The 19,206-nt window shown below is 39.4% G+C and overlaps 1 protein-coding gene and 1 long non-coding RNA gene across 15 annotated transcripts in view; one reads left to right on the forward strand and one right to left on the reverse strand.

Moving 5' to 3' along the window:
- The window catches only part of POT1 (protection of telomeres 1), a 177,642-nt gene that overhangs the window by 70,315 nt on the left and 88,121 nt on the right, over positions 1–19,206 (reverse strand). For all 14 annotated transcript variants that reach the window (XM_039511181.1, XM_039511113.1, XM_039511109.1 and 11 more), the window contains one exon: positions 4,537–4,667. In XM_039511181.1, the coding sequence (XP_039367115.1) occupies positions 4,537–4,667 (131 nt within the window). The remainder of the gene's footprint in view (positions 1–4,536; positions 4,668–19,206) is intronic.
- The window catches only part of LOC120389045, an 85,032-nt gene that overhangs the window by 51,921 nt on the left and 13,905 nt on the right, over positions 1–19,206 (forward strand). Inside the window, exons 3-4 of the long non-coding RNA XR_005590731.1 lie at positions 1,131–1,194; positions 11,006–11,119. This is a non-coding gene — a long non-coding RNA (uncharacterized LOC120389045). The remainder of the gene's footprint in view (positions 1–1,130; positions 1,195–11,005; positions 11,120–19,206) is intronic.

Consider the following 19,206-nt stretch of genomic DNA (forward strand, 5'->3'; position numbering starts at 1 on the left):
TACATTTTAAACAAGCAAGTTAATACAGGTATAAGTTTTAAACAATTTTAAAGAAACAATTTAATACTACAACCATCATTGCTGAGTATGAAGCAATGGGAGGTGCCCCCTCCTTACCCCACGCAGGCACAGCCCACTGGCACTGCAGACAATGAGGTGGGCAAGGAGGCGGAAAGTGCCATAGGCTAGGAGAAGCATGTTGCGCAGCTGCAGCTTCCCCTACTGTGCAAGCATCAGGGGTGGGAGGCTCAACCCTCGCGCCCCCCCCCACTCTATCCCTTCCTCTAAACCCCCACCCTTAACCCACTTCTTCTCCTCCCCCACCTCCTCCCCCTCTACTCTGCATGCCGCATCCTTGCTCCTTCCCTCCTCCCTCCTGCCCATGGCAATCAGCTGGTTTATGGCAGCTGGTTTGTGGCATTCAGGAGGGAGAGGAGGGAGAGGGGAGGAGCAAGGATGCGGAGTGCAGGCTCCCCCTCCCTCCTGAACACCGCAAACCAGCTGATTGCCAGGGGCAGGAGGCAGGTGAGGGAGGGGGAGCCTGCATACCGAGTCCTCACTCCTCCCCTCCCTCCTGAATGCCTATGTGCCTAAATTAAATACATATTTTTCAGCTCTTCAAAGCATAGCTTATTAGCCATCTAAGACATCTATTTGTTTAAAAAAATTAAAATAAAATAAAAACCAGCCTCTATACCACATCATGGAATGCACTAGCCGTTGCTGAGAAACCACAGTTTACTGATATTATTCCCATCTACTCTCCTCAATACCTTTTCTTTTGTTTTGTTTCCCATAGTTATTATGTCTAATTGAAGCCCCAGTCCTCAAAGATGTTTTGTGTGGTTAGTTCTCTGTGCCTGCATGAAGCCCAATTGACTTGGATTAGGGAACAAACCTTAGTTTCAGTAAAACTAAGCAATGACATGTTAGTAGTTAATTAACACAAAAAAACCTTCTTTGTTCAAAAAGCGTGAATGGTAAATTATTTAGGTTTAAATACTTGAATGAAAGTTATGTACTCGTTAAAAACAATTTGCATTCAGATATAGTTCAAAATTGTCTTTTCATTATAGGACAAATGGCAAACAGATGCAGAACTATTTACTTTTCTTATTCCTTCATTCTAGGTACATTATAGGACAATTCCAGCTGACTGGAGGACAATAATTCTGATTTAGGGCAACTTGTGAGGTATCAAAATTTGTTTTTGCAAAAATGGATTTGTATCAAAATGTCTATTTTCAGATCAAACCCTGAGCTTTTTCATCCAGGAAAAGAGAAAGAAAGAGTCCATGTGAGAGAGTGTTTGTGCCTATCCTGGTGGCTATGGCAGAAGCCTGGAATGTGAGAGACCCAGGTTCGAGTCCCTGCTTTGTCTGATTCCCAGTGATCTTAGATGAAAAACTCTGTTCTCAATCAGGCAGAACAGGGACATGAACCTGGGTCTCCCACATCCCAGGCCAGTGCCATGGTTACAGGGAATCTCCCTCTCCACTGGGCAAAAATGTTGTCGAAATTGATGCATCTCAGTGACATGTTTCAGCTTTGATAAAGTTTCTTTTAGTTTAAAATATTCCAACCAGCTATAGTTCCAGGACTTACACAGTAGCAAAAAGAATAGCAAGACATTAGTAAGGCTGGCATGCATGGGAGCAATATAAAAAGAACTTCTATGAAGGTCTGAAAAATACACCTAAATATAAGAAGTGTAGCTGTAGGTTCCCACCCCATTATCCATGTAGATCACTGCCCAGACAACATGATTAGCATGGTCTTCTTCAGTATCAGAATAAAAACTACAAAGATTCAATAAGAGAAATAAAATGCACGGCAAACTTCATTTAACAGTTCAAATCAACACGTTATAATATTTTTGTGGGCCAATATAAGAGGGGCAATGGACTTAATATATTGGACTGTCCAGGAGAAGGTTGAACAGTGCTAAACACAGATGTGGGGGAAAATTCAGCACTGGGAGAGTGTTGGGGTCACCCTGCATGTGGTAACCAAGGCTGGTGGAAGCCAGAATGTGACTGGAGCTTTGCTAGCAGGCTGCAGCTTTACACAATCACTCAAGGTGTTATCTGTATGCTGTTTGGCTGTTTCTGAGCAGTCCCGGTGGGAGCTACAACAGCGAAGCATTGTTAGGCATCCTACGTTGCAGGACAGGGGTGACACAGCCTCTCACTTGTCTGGATTGCATCCTGAAATATCACGTGATCGTGTAATTGAAGACTGTATCATAATACATACTCACAAGATGGCCAAATTAAGGATACATGGACAATCTCAATACTGGTATTTCCTAACTTTTTGAGTGGTGGACTTTAAGAACATAAGAACATAAGAACGGCCGTACCGGGTCAGACCAAAGGTCCATCTAGCCCAGTATCTGTCTACCGACAGTGGCCAATGCCAGGTGCCCCAGAGGGAGTGAACCTAACAGGCAATGATCAAGTGATCTCTCTCCTGCCATCCATCTCCATCCTCTGACGAACAGAGGCTAGGGACACCATTCTTACCCATCCTGGCTAATAGCCATTTATGGACTTAGCCACCATGAATTTATCCAGTCCCCTTTTAAACATTGTTATAGTCCTAGCCTTCACAACCTCCTCAGGTAAGGAGTTCCACAAGTTGACTGTGCGCTGCGTGAAGAAGAACTTCCTTTTATTTGTTTTAAACCTGCTGCCTATTAATTTCATTTGGTGACCCCTAGTTCTTGTATTATGGGAATAATTTGTAACCTCAACATTCTTTTAATATAGTTTAGTGTGCGTAACATAAGATCAAAAGGGGAGTACAATATGTAGGATGTTGATATAACACAACATTTTGAGACCGTGTGCTTCCACGGTTAGCAGGGCAGGCTCTAGGCACCAGCTGAATAAGCTGGTGCTTGGGGTAGCAGATTCCAAGGGGCGGCATTCCCACAGGTTACCCCACCCCCCCTTCGCTGCTCCGGCCACTCTGCAGGGAGCAGCAGCACAGAGGAGGGGAGCGCCCTGCTGGGAGCTGTGCCAGGTCTGCAGCAAGCCCGGCAGGATTTGTTTTATTTTTCCCCCCCTTCGCCGCTCCGGCTGGCCCGCAGATTTGTGTCCCACCCCTTCTCCCCTCGCCACTCCGGCCGGCCCGCAGGTTTGTGTGTCTCCCACCCCACCCTTCGCCAGTCCGGCCAGCTCACAGGTTTGTGTCCCCTCCTTAGCCACTCCGGTCGGCCCGCAGGTTTGTTTGTTTTTGTTTTTTTTGCTTAGAGCGGCAAAAAAGCCAGAGCCGGCCCTGACTGTTAGGGAGAAAGCTAAACTTCCTTCCCTCCATGGTGTTCCCCTCACATAGTAAAAGGCACAAGTATATCTGTCGTAACTGGTGCAGTAGAAGGCACAAGTATATCTGTAGTAATTCATTAAGTATTAGCTTAAGTCACAAAATTATAAGATGTATTAACAGAAATATAATTATGCAAAACAATCTTTCAATCCTGTTATCAAGATGCTTGCAATTTTCATTTCCTGAAACATTAAGCAAATCAAGTGATTCTGTATGTAGACTAATCCCAATTAAACTCTTTTTTCCCATTACATTATTAGCTCTGACTCACAGGACCTTGTCAACACCTTGTTTTAATTATTATAGTGGTGCAGTAGCACCACTATAATTAAGGTTATGTCATGACTTTGGTATAAAGGGCGACCTTCCAAGGCCTCTTAATTTGGCATGCTTACTAAGATTCCTTTGAAATGTGGTGTGCTTTAGAAGGGTGAAGAACTGGCTTAGTGGGGTCATTTAAGTCAGAGATTGTGGCGTTGTAAATGCCCCAAAACAGCCATTTTTCAATAAGTTTCTACATTTTGTGTCTTTATTTTTGGCTCAGAGCTACAGATAAAACTACTGATGTAATGTGGGTCTCAGTCTGCTGAATTTTACCCAAGGTGGTGCATGATACTCACTAAATCTTTGGGAGACCCAAACTGAGAACAGTATTTAAGAATATGTACATTTTTACAGTGCACATGTGCCAGTAAATAAAAACAGCTAGCAGGTTTCCATTGCTGCCATTTTATAGAGGACCAGGGCTAGCTAGTTAACTTTAGAGCAGCCTCCAGATTGATCTAACATGCCCCAGAGTTGGGGTGATGTTCAAGGTAACTAGCTCAAATAATTCTAATAGTTTGAGGAGGCATGATTTTCATTTACACAATCCATGGTGGCTTATTCCTAACATATTCTGTTCACATATGAATTCTATAGCTTTAGTGATTTTATTTATTTAGTTTACCTAGTGCTCAAATAAAGTTCACTGTTCTGGAATTCCCAGGATTACTTCTAACCTTCTTAAGATAGGCACCCTATTGGTAGTTTTTATTAATTATTATTATATTATTGATTTAAAAAACTATAACAACAATTTAGACTTGGTTCATAAACTAGTGAACTTCTTTATCTTGCATCGGGCTTTCACAATATGAATGAAGTTATCCCCACATTGCCAATGCCTCTCCCCTCAAAAAAACAAAAGTATTAAAAACAACGTACCTTTATTCTATGAAATCGAACAATATCTCCAGTTTTGTAGATTTTTGGAAGGGCATCTAGATTTCCATTAAAAAGTGTGCATGTTAATTTCACATTTGATTGGTCCACAATTGTTACAACTGAACAATAATCTGTAAAATATAAAAAATAATGTATAATAGGACTTAACATTTTAGTATTAATATATTCATATTTGGATTAACACACAAATCAAGGGAGTAATGCTAACATAAATAAGAAAATTCGTCCCATCATATGCTACGTAAACTGTCAGAATAGCTGAAAACCAATATGGTAGCTTGCGCAAAGAGCTCTGAGTCAGAAACTCCCACGTTCTTTCTTTGTTCTGCCATGGGCCCACTATAGGGTTTGTGGAATATTACACCTTCACAAGTCTTGGTTTCCTCATCTGTAAAATGGGGAAAATAGCTATTAATCTCACAGAGCTGTGAGAATGATAGTGTTTCCACTGTACTTTAAGAGATAAAGAGCGGTGGAAGGTTTAAGAGTAAATTAAAACATTAATTACCACCCCACATGCAGACACAAGAAAGAAGGTTGCAGGCACATATCAGTAGTTTGAAAGTTTACTGCCTTTCAAGTTGTTGTTTTATATAGTTTTGGGAGGCAGGCGTAAGAGACCCAGGAAATGGCATTGCAATTCCACAACAAGCCACAAGGTCAAACTCCAAAGATGATATGACCTTTATTCTGCCTTACTAGAACTGTAACAGTGTATTATGTATGTTACAGACTTCCCTAAACAGAAATGTAAAAGTATGTGCTCAGTTGGACATCTTCAAGTGAAAAATCTGTAAGGAAGTAATGGTGAAATTGTTGTCTTGATTTAAGGAGTTAGATGCCTAACTTGCTTGGTTGCTTTTGAAAATACCACTAGGACATGAGTAATTTTTAAATAGGTAATAAGCAGAGAAATTGCCTCATAGTCTATTTCTATGTTGATATATGATTTAGCCAGGCATTTATATATGCAAAACTTAGTTTTGAAAATGGCTTTAATAATGTACAGCAAGACCCTTAAGAAAAGCATATAATTATATGCAATGCATGAACTAGCAATACACAATGCTTCAAATTTTTGAAGTACTGACTCCTGAAAAGGGGGAAGTGAACATTGGCTTTGAATGTGAAGGTTGCTGTCCCTAGGTGCACAGGGCCAGAATGTACAAAAACAGCATTCTTAGGAGTGAAGAAATTGAATTCTTACATTTTAAAATTGTATTTCTACATACTAGTACATAAAAGTGGGCCTACTTGCCCATTAGTGATTTTTTTCACCCCAGCCCTCCTTTCATTAGTTACTTTGAAAATTTTAGTTGCCATTTATACTGAGTGTGCCATTTACAGTGGGGCTGAAAATGTTTGCTGGAGAAGTGCACTGAAACATTTTATGCTTTTTAGACTTGAAGGCACCAAGAGTTTTTTGGTTAATTTGTGCTGCCAAGTATTGTGCAAAGTAAGGCCATGTCTACACTTGGAGTGCTTTACTGGTATAAATGTAACAGTATACTGTAACGGCAAAGCAGTCTTAGCTGGATACAGCTTATGCCCTGTAAAACTATGCTTTTACTGGTGTAACTTATTACACACCCCTTTCCCTGCAATAGCGTGAGACAAACTATGGCGGTAAAAGCACAGTTTTGCTGATATAACTGTGTCTAAACTAGGGGCTTTTGTGAGCACAGCTATATTGGTCACAAATTACAACTCATCACATCCCTGACTGACACAGCTATGCCTGCAGAGTCTGTAGTATAGTCATGACAAAAGCAAAAGGTAAAAATCAGCAGTTCTGAATTGCCTGAGATGCAGAAAGCCAATCTATTTTTTACTCAAGTTTTTGATTTTGCAAAATCTCACTTTCATATACAATGTAAATATATTGGTAAAGTGTTACCTTGAGGAGTAAAAAGTTCAGATTTACAGGCTGGATACAGAAATCTTTCCCCTTTTGCCTACATCTCAGCACCTTTGGTATGGTCTCCTCTCAGAAACCATGCTAAAGGGGAAGGGTTAACTCTGCCCACTCAGTTTTATTTTGTGTACTGGTGGCAACCATACCTAGACTCCTGAGCTCAATCAGAAATGGCTGCAGTACTTAAGATGTGAAGATTTATATAATCCCCTTGGAGCCCCTACTCAGAAGTTAAGAAACACTGCTTAACCCATCAGAAAGTTGTCTAGGATATTTAATCGCAATTAATCATGCTGTTGAACAATAACAGAATATCATTTATTTAAATATGTGTGGATGTTTTCTACATTTTCAAATATATTGATTTCAATTATAACACAATACAAGGTGTAGAATGCTCACTGTATATTTATTTTTGCTTACAAATATTTGCACTGTAGAAAACAAAAGAAATAGTATTTTTAAATTCACCTAATCTTTTTATCATTAAAGTTGAACTTACAAATGTAGAATTATGTACAAAAAAACCTGCATTCAACAATAAAACAATGTAGAAGTCCAATCAGTCCTACTTCTTGTTCGGCCAATCGCTCAGACAAACAAGTTTCTTTACATTTGCAGGAGATAATGCTGCCTGCTTCTTGTTTACAATGTCACCTGAAAGTGAGAACAGGCATTTGCATGGCACTGTTGTAGCCAGCATCGCAAGATATTTATGTGCCAGATGTACTAAAGATTCATATGTCCCTTCATGCTTCAACCACCATTCCAGAGGACATGCGTCCATGCTGTGACGGGTTCTATTCGATAACAATCCAAAGCAGTGCGGACCAACATGTTCATTTCATCATCTGAGTCAGATGCCATCAGCAGAAGGTTGATTTTTTTTTTTTGGTGGTTTGGGTTCTGTAATTTCCACATTGGAGTGTTGCTCTTTTAGGACTTCTGAAAGCATGCTCCACACCTCATCCCTCTCAGATTTTGGAAGGCACTTCAGATTCTTAAATCTTGGTGCTGTAGCTAGCTTTAGAAAATTCACATTGGTATCTTCTTTGCATTTTGTCAAATTTACAGTGAAAGAGTTCTTAAAATGAACATGTGCTGGGTCATCCTCCGAGACTGCTATAACATGAAATATATGTCAGAATGAGGGTAAAACATAGCAGGAGACATACAATTCTCCCCCAAGGAGTTCAATCACCAATTTAACACATTATTTTTTTTAACAAGCGTCATCAGCATGGAAGCATGTCCTCTGGAACAATGGCCAAGGCATGAAGAGACATATGAATCTTTAGTGCATCTGACACGTAAATATCTTGCAACGCCAGCTACAATAATGCCATGTGAATGCCTGGTCTCACTTTCAGGTGACACTGAAATTAAGAAGCGGGCAGCAATATCTCCCGTAAATGTAAACAAACTTGGTTTTCTTCGTGATTGATTGAAGAAGAAGTAGGACTGAATGAACTTCTAGGCTCTAAAGTTTTACATTGTTTTGTTGTTGAGTGCAGTTATGTAAAAAGCAATAACCTACATTTGTAAGTTGCACTTTCATGATAAAGAGATTGCACTACAGTACTTGTATGAAGTGAACTGAAAAATACTATTTCTTTTATCATTTTACAGTGCAAATATTTGTAATAAAAATAATATTAAGTGAGCACTGTATACTTTGTATTCTGTGTTGTAATTGAAATTGATAAATTTGAAAATGAAGAAAAGTATACAAAATATTTAATAACTTTAAATTGGTATTCTGTTAACAGTGCGATTATTTTTTTAATCGTGATTAATTTTTGAGTTAATCATGATCAATCAACAGTCCTAATACACACACACACACACTTTCTCTTCCAAATAAAACAAATATACCAAAATACAAGATTCATCATAATACATAAAGTAAGTAAAGAGGGTTAGGATAAAGGGAAGGGAAATGTGATATATATGTTCAGGGTCTACATTAATCATCAACCTCTAAAAAAAAAAAATCAATCCAGATTGCTTTGAATTTTTCAGGTATTCCCCTGCTGCAGAATGCCAGTCATTTGTTAGCTGCCAGGTCAGCCATATCACTGAGTGAGGCATCAATGTTTGGTGGGGACTGACTCCACCTTACTACGAGGAAACCTCCAGATATCAGGAATATATCCAAGAACAAAACTTAAGGGGGAGGGCTCCAATTTAGCATCCAAACCTCAAATTAGTCAGACCAGAAATTCTTGATAGAGGGCACTCCCAAAAATATATGAGGCAATGCAGCACTAATGGAGTTTCACTTCCAACAGCGGTCAGCAGTTATGAGGCCCATTACAATTAGATTATGTGGGGACCAGTATATTCAAAAAATGTCTTTTGGTGAATAAGCAATAGTCTCAAGACTTCAGTTGCTTTTTTAACATTAGATACAATTGCATTACATTACAGAGATAGTTGTGTATCCAAGTCTCTATTCCAAGCAACTCTCAAATTATCTATCTTTGGCAGAGTTTTTTGCACCAGAAAATCGTTAAAGGATACCACTGGCTGAGTAAATCCAGGAAGTTTCCTCCAAAATAATAAAAATGTTATGGAGGTTCTGGAGCTTCCAATGCATCTAATCTAATAATTTGCTCAGATATTTTTGCCGCTTCAAAAGAGTCTAAAGAACCCGTCGCTGTAATTTTTTTAGATGTCAAAAAAGCCTTTGACCACAAAGCATGGGACAATCTTTTTGAAGTATTAGCAAAATTTGGATTTGGTAGCCAATCTGTTGCTTAGATTAAGTTTAGATACTCTAACCTGACTTCCAGGGTAGTTACCAACAATTTTATGTTTGCCCTATTTGCATTACAGGGAGGAATAAGGCAGGCCTGCCCTTTCCCCCCTCTTCTCTTTGATTTAGCTTTAAAATCTTTAGATACTGCCATCCAAGCAAATCAACATATTCATGGTATCAGGGGAAGCCAAACGGAGCAACAAAATTATGCTCTATATGGATGATGCAGAGACAGTCCACTAAAAAGTTATCTTGGGCATCTTTACTGATTTCCTCTTCAGTTAAACACAGTATTAAAAAACTGCTGAAATTGTTTATTAATATCTGATTGCGTTGTATATAATTTGTATATATTATAACAAATAGCAGCTATTTATTTTTATTAGCCTTTAGCTTAAGTCTTGCCATTTTTCTCACCAAATTCTCAATAGTTTTGTTTGAAACAGAATAAAGGAATCTCAACATTTTGGGAGAGAAGTTTGTTTGATTTCATATCTTAGATTGACGAGGTTTTCTTAGTTTCTTTGGGGGAAGAGACAGAAGCACAGTCTACACTCAAGGTTTTATTTTCCTTCATAAGGGTATGGATTCTATGTTCTCTCCATTTCTTTTTAAAGGTGACATATGAGATATGGCCTCTGATGAAGGCTTTAAAGGAATCCCAAAACATGGCAGTGATGAAGCGGAGAGCGGAATCATTTAAAAATATAGTAAAATAAAATAAAATAAGAAGAGTTAACAAATGATGTATCAAACAGAAGAAAGGTATTTAACCTCCACATCTTAGTTGGGGGTGTATATCATAGGGGCCTAAAAGGCTCACCTAGCATGGTGAGATATAGCAATAGTACCAATGCCACAATCTGTGATAGAATTTATTTAGTCTTGTGACACTAAGAAATAGTCAGATCTTGAATATGTTGAAAGAGCTGCAGAAAGAAAACAAAAACTACAGTCTCTGACTGTAAGATTCCCCTTATCTCCACCCATCTTGTAAGTCTAAATAAGCCACGTACGTATGAAGTAGCTGATAAGTATTAGCGCTTTTATGCAGAGATGGAGATGATTTATCAAGGACTGGGTCTAGAGTTTTGTTAAAGTCTCCAGCTATCATCGTTGGCTATCCCTCGATACGAGGATGATGTCTGCTGGGGGAAAAGTCATTGATGAGACTTAAGATGGCTGATGAGTCCAATCCGTGCTCTATAGGTTTTTCCACATGTGTGTCAGGTGTTGGCTTGGAGAGTGCACAACTGCTGACTGGGAGGCTGTACATTTCTCTTCCTCCTCTGCCATTTCTCAGCTTCTTGAACAAGGTGATTCTCTTCAGAATGGGTTGAGGCTTGATGTGTGATGCAATGCCACTGAAGTCTATTGCCAGCCAGCTCTTCCCAATTCATGGGGTCAATGCCAATTCTTAAGATATACTTCAGGGTGTCCTTGTAGCTTTTCCTCTGTCTCCCATGGGTCCTCTTACCATGACTAAGTTAAGAAAAGAGGACTTGCTTCAGAAGACGAGCATCAGCCATCCGCACACAATGATCAGCCCAGTGAAGTTGATGTTTTATAATCTTCACCTCAACACTGGTGGTGTTAGCTGCAGAGAGAACGCTGGCATTGGTGCGGTAATTTTACCATCTGATATGACAACACTGTTGGTACCACTCCAGACGCTTAAGATGGCTTTGGTATGTCACTCATGTCACGTCTTCATAAAAAAGAATGGGATTGACTAGTGTATTACAGACCAGGATCTTTGTCTCCATCTGCAGATTTCTGTCACTAAAGACATGATGAAGCAACTTTCCAAAGGATGTGCTGGCACAACGGATCCTATATTTGATCTCCACATCAAGATTGGCTATCTGGGACAGGTGGCTCTCAAGGTAAGGGAAATGCTCAACATTTTCCAGGAGTTCACCACTGATGACAATCTGTGAGAGAATGGGGGCAGCTTGTGCTGGGACAAGCTGGTGGAACACCTTAGTCTTCACAATATTGAGGGAAAGTTCCAGGCTATGATTGGCACCCACAACAAGATCTAGGGTGGATTGCAAGTCAGACTCGGTGTGTGCAAGGATAGCACAGTCAGCATACTGAAGGTAGGTAATAACAGTCCTGGTGACAATTTTAGAATGAAGATGCTGCAGGTTTAAGAGCTGGCCATCCATGCGATACTCAATCCCAATTCCAGAAGAAAGGTGATCACGAATAAGAATCAAGATCACGGCAAGATAGATGGAAAAAAGGTTTTGGGCAATAGCACAGTCCTGCTTAACACCTGTACGGATGGTGAATGGGTCTGTCTCCAATTCATTACAGAGGATGGTGGCGGTCAACCCATCATGAAGCAGCCTGTGAACTCAAATGAACTTTGATGAACATGTGGACCTAAACAGCACCTTCCATAACGCTTCACAATTAATGGAATCAAAGGCCTTAGATAGGTCAATAAAAAGCCATAAACAATGGCCGGTACTGTTCTCTACAATTCTCTTGGAGCTGTTGTGCAACAAAAATCACATCGCTGGTGCCCCGAGATGTTCTGAAAACATATTAGGATTTCAGAAGGATGTCTTTGGCAAGAGGGAGGAGATGGTTCAAAAGGATGTGCGCATATAACAACTCCAGCTATAACAGGCTGATGGCCCATGTCATTTATACTCAGAAAAATTATGAAAAAAATTGGTATCACACTGATTTGGCCTGCAATGTTGATTATCAATTGCCAGTTTCAGCCTTGAGGACAGTAAATCTGCCTTCACTGTCAAACTTTGCACTCAAAATATTAACATTCAGTTTTTTATGTATTAGTATAGCAACACCTTTCGCTTTAGAATTAAAGTAACTAGAAATTGAGAGGCCTACCCAATCTCTATTCAGTTTAGAAGCTTCAAGTTCTGTCAGGTGAATAAGAATGTCAACATTCTTTATTTTTTAAGCACCGGGTATATTTTTTTCTTTTAATAGGGTTATTAAAGCCCTTTATATTCCAGGAGACATTTAATTATCAGAGCCATCATTATTAATACATAATGGATAACATATATGCTTAGTGAATAAGTGAGAAATTGCAAATTTTCCTGAGCAGCATACAGTTCTTGCATATCTAAGCAGCAAAAGTTATCATCCAGATATAGGGTGTCACATCCTGGTATATATTCTACAGAAGTGGGAAGGGAATTCTCAGCATGGAAGGGAAAGAGGAGAGGGGCAGAAAGAGGAATTAAATACATGAAAAAACAAAACAGAAAAGATAGTGGAGCGAGAAATACACAGTAGCAGCATACAATCAAGAAGAAGAATCTATTTAAACAATCCAAAAAACCACACTTGGCATTCAGGAGGCATCGCTGGATCCGTTGAAACTTGGACACCCTCTCAGCCCCTGGAACCCCAAACACCACAACTACAGTAATCACCTATTACCAACAGAATTGTGAGGATGCACCATCTAATGAAGCAATTATTTAAAAAATATAATTACTAATCAGATGATTGATTTTACATATTGAAGCTCCTTTCCCAATAGGAAGTAAATTGATAACCCTTTAACCGCAATATGAGAGCGAGAAAAAAATCAATATCAGCTAGTGCCTATCCACTTGTTTAGATGAGCCATATCAGATCTCAGAGAGCAAAACCAATTCCATATGGTCAGATCACTCCAAAGACATCTCCTTTTAAAAGGGAGAAGGTGGCAGATTTGAGAGGTATTTTTCTGCCTCCTGAGGGGAATTGAATGATACTATCTTGTCACCATTCTTAGTATGGAGTGTTTAATAAGATACTTCAAGTCCATCTTCCTGGGCAATTGTTTTGCTTGGTTAACAGCTGCCCTCCTTGCACCCACATCACGGGCATAATCTTGAAAGAGCAGTATTTTAATTTCTGGTTCTTGCCATAACAGCTCCTTCTCCACTCCCAACCCATCTGGATTTCTGCAATATAAGCTCCTTAGTGGTAAGGAGATTTCATGAACTTCACAATCAATGTTCTAGGCCAACATCCTGGAACTGGCTTGGGGCCCACTCTATATCAAAACAAAAATCTACAAGCAGATTGAATTTAGCAGTTTAGAGACAAATTCAAAAGATTTACCTTTCTCTATTCACACAGGGACACCCAATTCTAATGTTACATCATCTAGATCAGGGTGTCTCAAACTTCATTACACTGCGACCTCCTTCTGACAACAAAACTTACTTTATTGACTCCAGGAGTGGGAACCGAAGCCTGAGCCCACCGTCTTGGGCAGGGGACCAAAGCCGAAGCTTGAGCCTTACTGCCCTGGGACAAAGCCGAAGCTGATGCCCTTGGGATTGGGACTTAGGTGGTGGGATTTGAGCCCGGGTGGTAGGGCTCAGACTTTGGCCCCAGGCCCCAGCAAGTCTAAGCCAGCCCTGGTGACCCCATTAAAATGGGCTCACAACCCACTTTGGAGTCCCGACCTACAGTTGGAGAATCGCTGATTTAGATCAATTAGCTTGGTCTTTTTATATCTTGGTTTTGATATCATTACAGTTCTTCATAAACTGTAACCTGTTCCCTTTGAGATCATCTTCCACTTCAGAAATTCTGTGTTCAGCTTCACCCATCTGTCTGGATAGAGCTTGTAGTATACTCTGAATCTCAGTCATGGTGATCTGTAGAATGTAACCTGTACATTTAATGTTAACAGTGTCTGCAGCCACCTGTTGTAGTACAGCCATCAGTTGCATTGCTATCAGGCTCAGGCACCGTTTTCAGGGGGGTGGGGAAGGCAGATCTCCTCTGTTTTTTCAGTGCTTTCAGAATCAAAGAGGAAGACACAAAGCTAGAGAGTATCTTGGGGGTTTCAGTAACTGAGCACAATATTTCTCAGGGTTGGATGGTAAATTTTAGGGGACAATGTTTGGGGATTTCCAATGGCCTGCATCAGAGTTCAAGCAACCTACATCCAACTCGGTTGCAACCCTGGTGTCCCAAGTTGTTTAGTTTCTTCAGAAAGTAGTGTATAAATAGAATGTACCAGGTATCAATTCGTATCTCAAGAAGCTAAATTATGAAAGCAATGAATAATCTAGTTTAAGAATTATACTTCTAATTGCTACTAGAACAAACAGTAAGAACAGAACGCATACACCAGAAATATGAAAATGCTAAGCATCTGTTTTGTTTGAGTGACAACATGAATGTCCTCAGGTTCTGTAATGACTACGTGAAATAGCAGGAGAGTTTATAAACACAGCTCAGGGATTTAACTAATTACTATTACAGAGACCTTTTCAAGTCAGGCAAACAACATTCAATGTCAGTGCAGGAAATACGACCACCATCTATTTTAGAGCAATGTTAGCTTCAGTCATACTTCATATGGCAACCAAGAAACTACACAGGCCATGTCAGTTTAATCAAATTATAATAATCAGTGCCACAAACTACTACGTAATCAGAAAGGCAAAACTATCATTTTGTCTAATATCACAGCAGCACCTACATCCTGTGGAATAATATAAAAATATCCTATACTAATCCAACCAACAATACAAAAGTTAGTATAAACAATTTATAGCCAAAACGTGCTATTACGGCTCAGGTCTGGGTTTATTTTTCCCAATAGAATAAATTACTTTAGCAGTAAGCAATTAGTGAAACACACATTTCTCCCCTTGGTTAGTGTCACTATGATCCCCAGAAAAGGCAAGAAGCATGCAAAACCCAACTGTCTCAGTTTTAATTCTTCTCTGTTCAGTTCCTTAGGTCACCTCTCATAACTTGGTTTTAGAGCTAATCCTCAGTAAACATTTTATAAAGCAATAGAAGCACAAAAAAACTCCTTAGAGGAATCAAAGACACCATCAATCCACTATGACATCTTCATCATATTAAGACTGCGAAGATCTAGAAGGAAACAAAAAGGATGTCACGTTCCATAATTAGATGAAGATGGCACATGGGTCACAGAAGCATGAAGAACATTAATCAGACTTTTTAGATTTATTCTTCTGATGAAATACATACATATGACTGTTTTGGATCCATTTAAAAAGATCTTTCTTTTGCAAAACCCTAAATGAATAGGGGCAGATGAGAGAAGCACTGACAGGAGAGATCACATAGGCAATTTAAAGAGCAAAAACCCCACATCTTCCTATTTCTAATACAAATATAAATAATTGGTACAACATTTCTATAAACATAACTGATTTTTCAATATTCTGGCACAGATTATACAATTCTAACATACTAGATGCCTTCATAACTGGTTCTACATCATTACTGAAGATTCTTTTGCCTATTCCTATCAGCAAGAATTGGTATACTAGACCAGATCACAGGTCCACCCAGTCAACTATCCTATCTCTAAATGGGACAGAGGAAGGGGAAGGAAACCTCACAGATTGGCCTTTAGTAGGAATATTTATATTCCTAAAATATTTATTTAACCTGACTAATGTACCTGTGGATGTTCTCATCTTACATTTTTGATACCTTCTTGGCCTCAATTATATCTTGTTGGAATGAGCGCTACACATTAACTCATTTATTAGCATAAATGAGTTGTATTCAAAATGACATTAAAAATCCATAGTTTTATCCTGCTTGTGAAGTTACCACTAGGAAAGTTTGATGAGATTTGACGTTATACATCATAAAAATATTGTATCATATGTGGCAGAGCTCTGACCTTGCTCCTGTGGGTCCTGCACTTCTAGGCGGTTTATGCTAGCCTCAGTGGCTCACTGTGACCCTCCATGTAGCCCTTCTCTCTCTAGGGCCAGGGTTACAGTCTACTGAGCCCTTTTCATCATAGGCCAGCAAAGAGGTTGGTGAGAGAACTCCCACAGTCTCTGTTGTCCCTGGGAGCTTATTTCAGAACAGTTTAGCCTCCTGTCCTGACAGGGACCTGACTTCCCCTCCCGGGAGATGTTCCTGTAGTGGTGGGTTGGGGGGGAACCCGGGCCCGCCCTCTTCTCCGGGTTCTGGCCCAGGCTGAATGTATTAGGGACCCTAATGGTAACAGCTGTTGGCAGCCAACCTTTCACTACCAGAGTTGCTGTATTTCCCTGGGCCACTTCCCCACAGCTCTTCTGCTTCTCCCTTCTTCACCCTTACCTTAGAGCTCCCTTAACGATGGTTTGAGGGTGTCTTCATTAACCAGCCCTTCAGCTGCACTTCATCTCCTCTGGCTCCCTTGCTCCCCTCTGCCTGACTGGAGTGAGCCCTTTTTATAGTATCAGCGGGGCCTTAATTAGAGTCAGGTGGTCACATTAACTTAATGGCCTCACCTGACTCTTTGCAGGTTAATTAGAGTCAGGTGTTCTCATTAACCTGGAGCAGCCCCTGCTCTGGTCAGTCAGGGAACAGAAAACTGTTAATCCAGTGGCCAGTATATCTGCCTTCTGCTATTCTGCTGTACCCAACTGGCCTGGGTCTATCACACATATTATTTCACTTACTATTACATTTTACAGGGATATTTGTGTGGTACTGTGAATATATAGGCCATTCTAGCCAGCTACATACATTCAGCCTCCTGTTAGGTGGAGCAACATAGCCAACCATAATATAGCAGACTGCAGTCAAAGGGGACTGTGTCAAGGACAAAAGGAAATCTCCAGCTCTTATTAAAACAGCCATGGGATTTTTGTGCTAAGATTTCTCAATCACCTATAGAAATTATGAACTAAGCATCCAAATCCTCTAGGCAGCTTTGAAAATCTCAGTGCTAATGTTCACGCAGAGCAGACAGATCCTTGGGTTTGTCAGGTTTAATCTAAAATACCCATACACAATTAATTGCACGGAATTCCATTTATCTGCCAAATTTATCTTACCAAGATTTGAAATAGTAGTTCCCAGAAGTATTTCCTTAGAGTGCAATTCTCTCAATATTTCAAATACAAGAATTACACCACCAGATTCTCCCACTTTAGGGTAAGGATCCAGGTACAAAAATATGTCACCCTCCTCTCCCCACCACCATTTCCTGTGAATCTAGCATAGTCTTAACAAGATTAATTTTCTTACTGCTCAAAGTAATATAAAATATAGTATTGTCCAAGCCACACAATCATGATTTAGAATTCACACTATTCATTCTAGACTCTTGTTTTAAGTGATTAATAACTTCCCTTCCTAAATATGACCTTTGGTAGTGTCACTTCCATAGTAATTATAATTAAAAATTAAGCTCTTCAAGAATGCAGTACGGGTTTCCATTAACTAAAAATCTTATTCTGAAAATCCTTTCTGAACTACATAAATGGGAAGCCACCAATCCAACTGAAATGTGGAAGTTGTTTTCTGTTGCTCGTGAATAGCATTATATTTGTGATTGAGTTTGCTCATTTTCACAAGTATTAAGAAGAGATAAACTAAATTGTATTGCTGGATTTTATTTATTTGCTACTGCTGTTACAGGAAACAAATGTCACTGCACAAGCAATTTTGTTTTAATCCAGCAAAGTCACTTTAGTATAAGACAGCCAATTTTGACTATTTTTTCCAATGAAGAGAAACTCAATTTGTAAGATTACCAATCCAGAACTTTAAAAAATATATATATTAATGAACCTCAATAATTAAAGGATAATTTTCCTTTACCAGACATGACAGATTCCTTTACCAGATTGTCAAGTATCAGAGGGGTAGCCGTGTTAGTCTGGATCTGTAAAAGCAGCATCCAACAAAGTGGGTATTCACCCATGAAAGCTCATGCTCCAATACATCTGTTAGTCTATAAGGTGCCACAGGACTCTGCTGCTTTACCAGATTCTTAGCCACCATTAGGGGGGAAAAAAAACCCACCATTATAAAGTCAGCATTTTTTATCTGACTGGCTAAATCAAATATGCAAAAATTTGGTTTAAAAATATGATAGAACATCAACACAGTTCACTAGATTTGCCAATAGAGTAGAAAGTTTTTACATCTTTAGTAATATTTTACATAACTAGATATAAATCAAACTACAACAGATGAAAAATTAAACTCTCTGTTAGACATTAAAGCAATCTTGAGCAATTCACCTAATTTCCTTGGTATGAATAAGTGCAAATTGCCTCGGAGTTTTATTGTAAAAGAAAAACTGCTAGTAATACTAAGTTACGTCTTTAATCAAAGAAGTCATGAATACATAAATTTATATAATGTGCTAAAATACTTACACAGAATTCTTTCCTTTACTTGCACAATATGCGTTTTTAAGATCAACAGTATTTAAATTAGGAACTGAATTATGTGTTGTTTAAAAAATAAATTCAAGTAATTATTGTTACCAGTGGCTAGTAGAATGTTTCTAATCAAATTATTGGTATAGTTGCTCCTAAACCAGGTGCATTAAGAAGTCAATAGTTACCAGCCAGCCAACAGCAATTTTCAGTGAACCCTACAATTTTATGATTGTTTTCCTAGCTGTATAATACTTAGGACCCTACCAAATTCATGGCCATGAAAAATGTGTCACAGACTGTGAAATCTGTTTTGCCTCCTTTAAATCTTGTCTTTTGTGTGCTTTTACCGTATACTATACAGATTTCATAGCGGGAGACCTGCATTTCTCTAATTGGGTGTCCTGACCCAAAAAGGAGTTTCGGGGGGTGGGGGGTTGCAATGTTCTTTTTTGGGTGAGGGTCATGGTATTGCCACCCTTACTTGTGCGCTGCCTTCAGAGCTGGGAAGCTGGAGCGTGGCAGCTATTGGCCAAGCGCCCAGCTCTGAAGGCAGCATCCTGCCATCAACAGCGCAGAAGTAAAGGTAGCAGTACTGCAACACCCCCTACAATAACCTTGCAAACCCTCTCCGCCACAAAACTCCTTTTTGGGTCAGGACCCCTACAACTACAACACCATGACATTTCAGATTTAAATAGCTAAAATCATGAAATTTATGATTTTTAAATTGACCAAAATGGACTGTGAATTTGGTAGGGTCCTAATAATACTGTATAATTGCATTTCTAATGAGGTCTAATTTGAATCCTGTAAAC

The sequence above is a fragment of the Mauremys reevesii genome, linkage group 1, assembly GCF_016161935.1.
Source record: "Mauremys reevesii isolate NIE-2019 linkage group 1, ASM1616193v1, whole genome shotgun sequence".
In the NCBI taxonomy this organism is placed as follows: domain Eukaryota; kingdom Metazoa; phylum Chordata; order Testudines; family Geoemydidae; genus Mauremys; species Mauremys reevesii.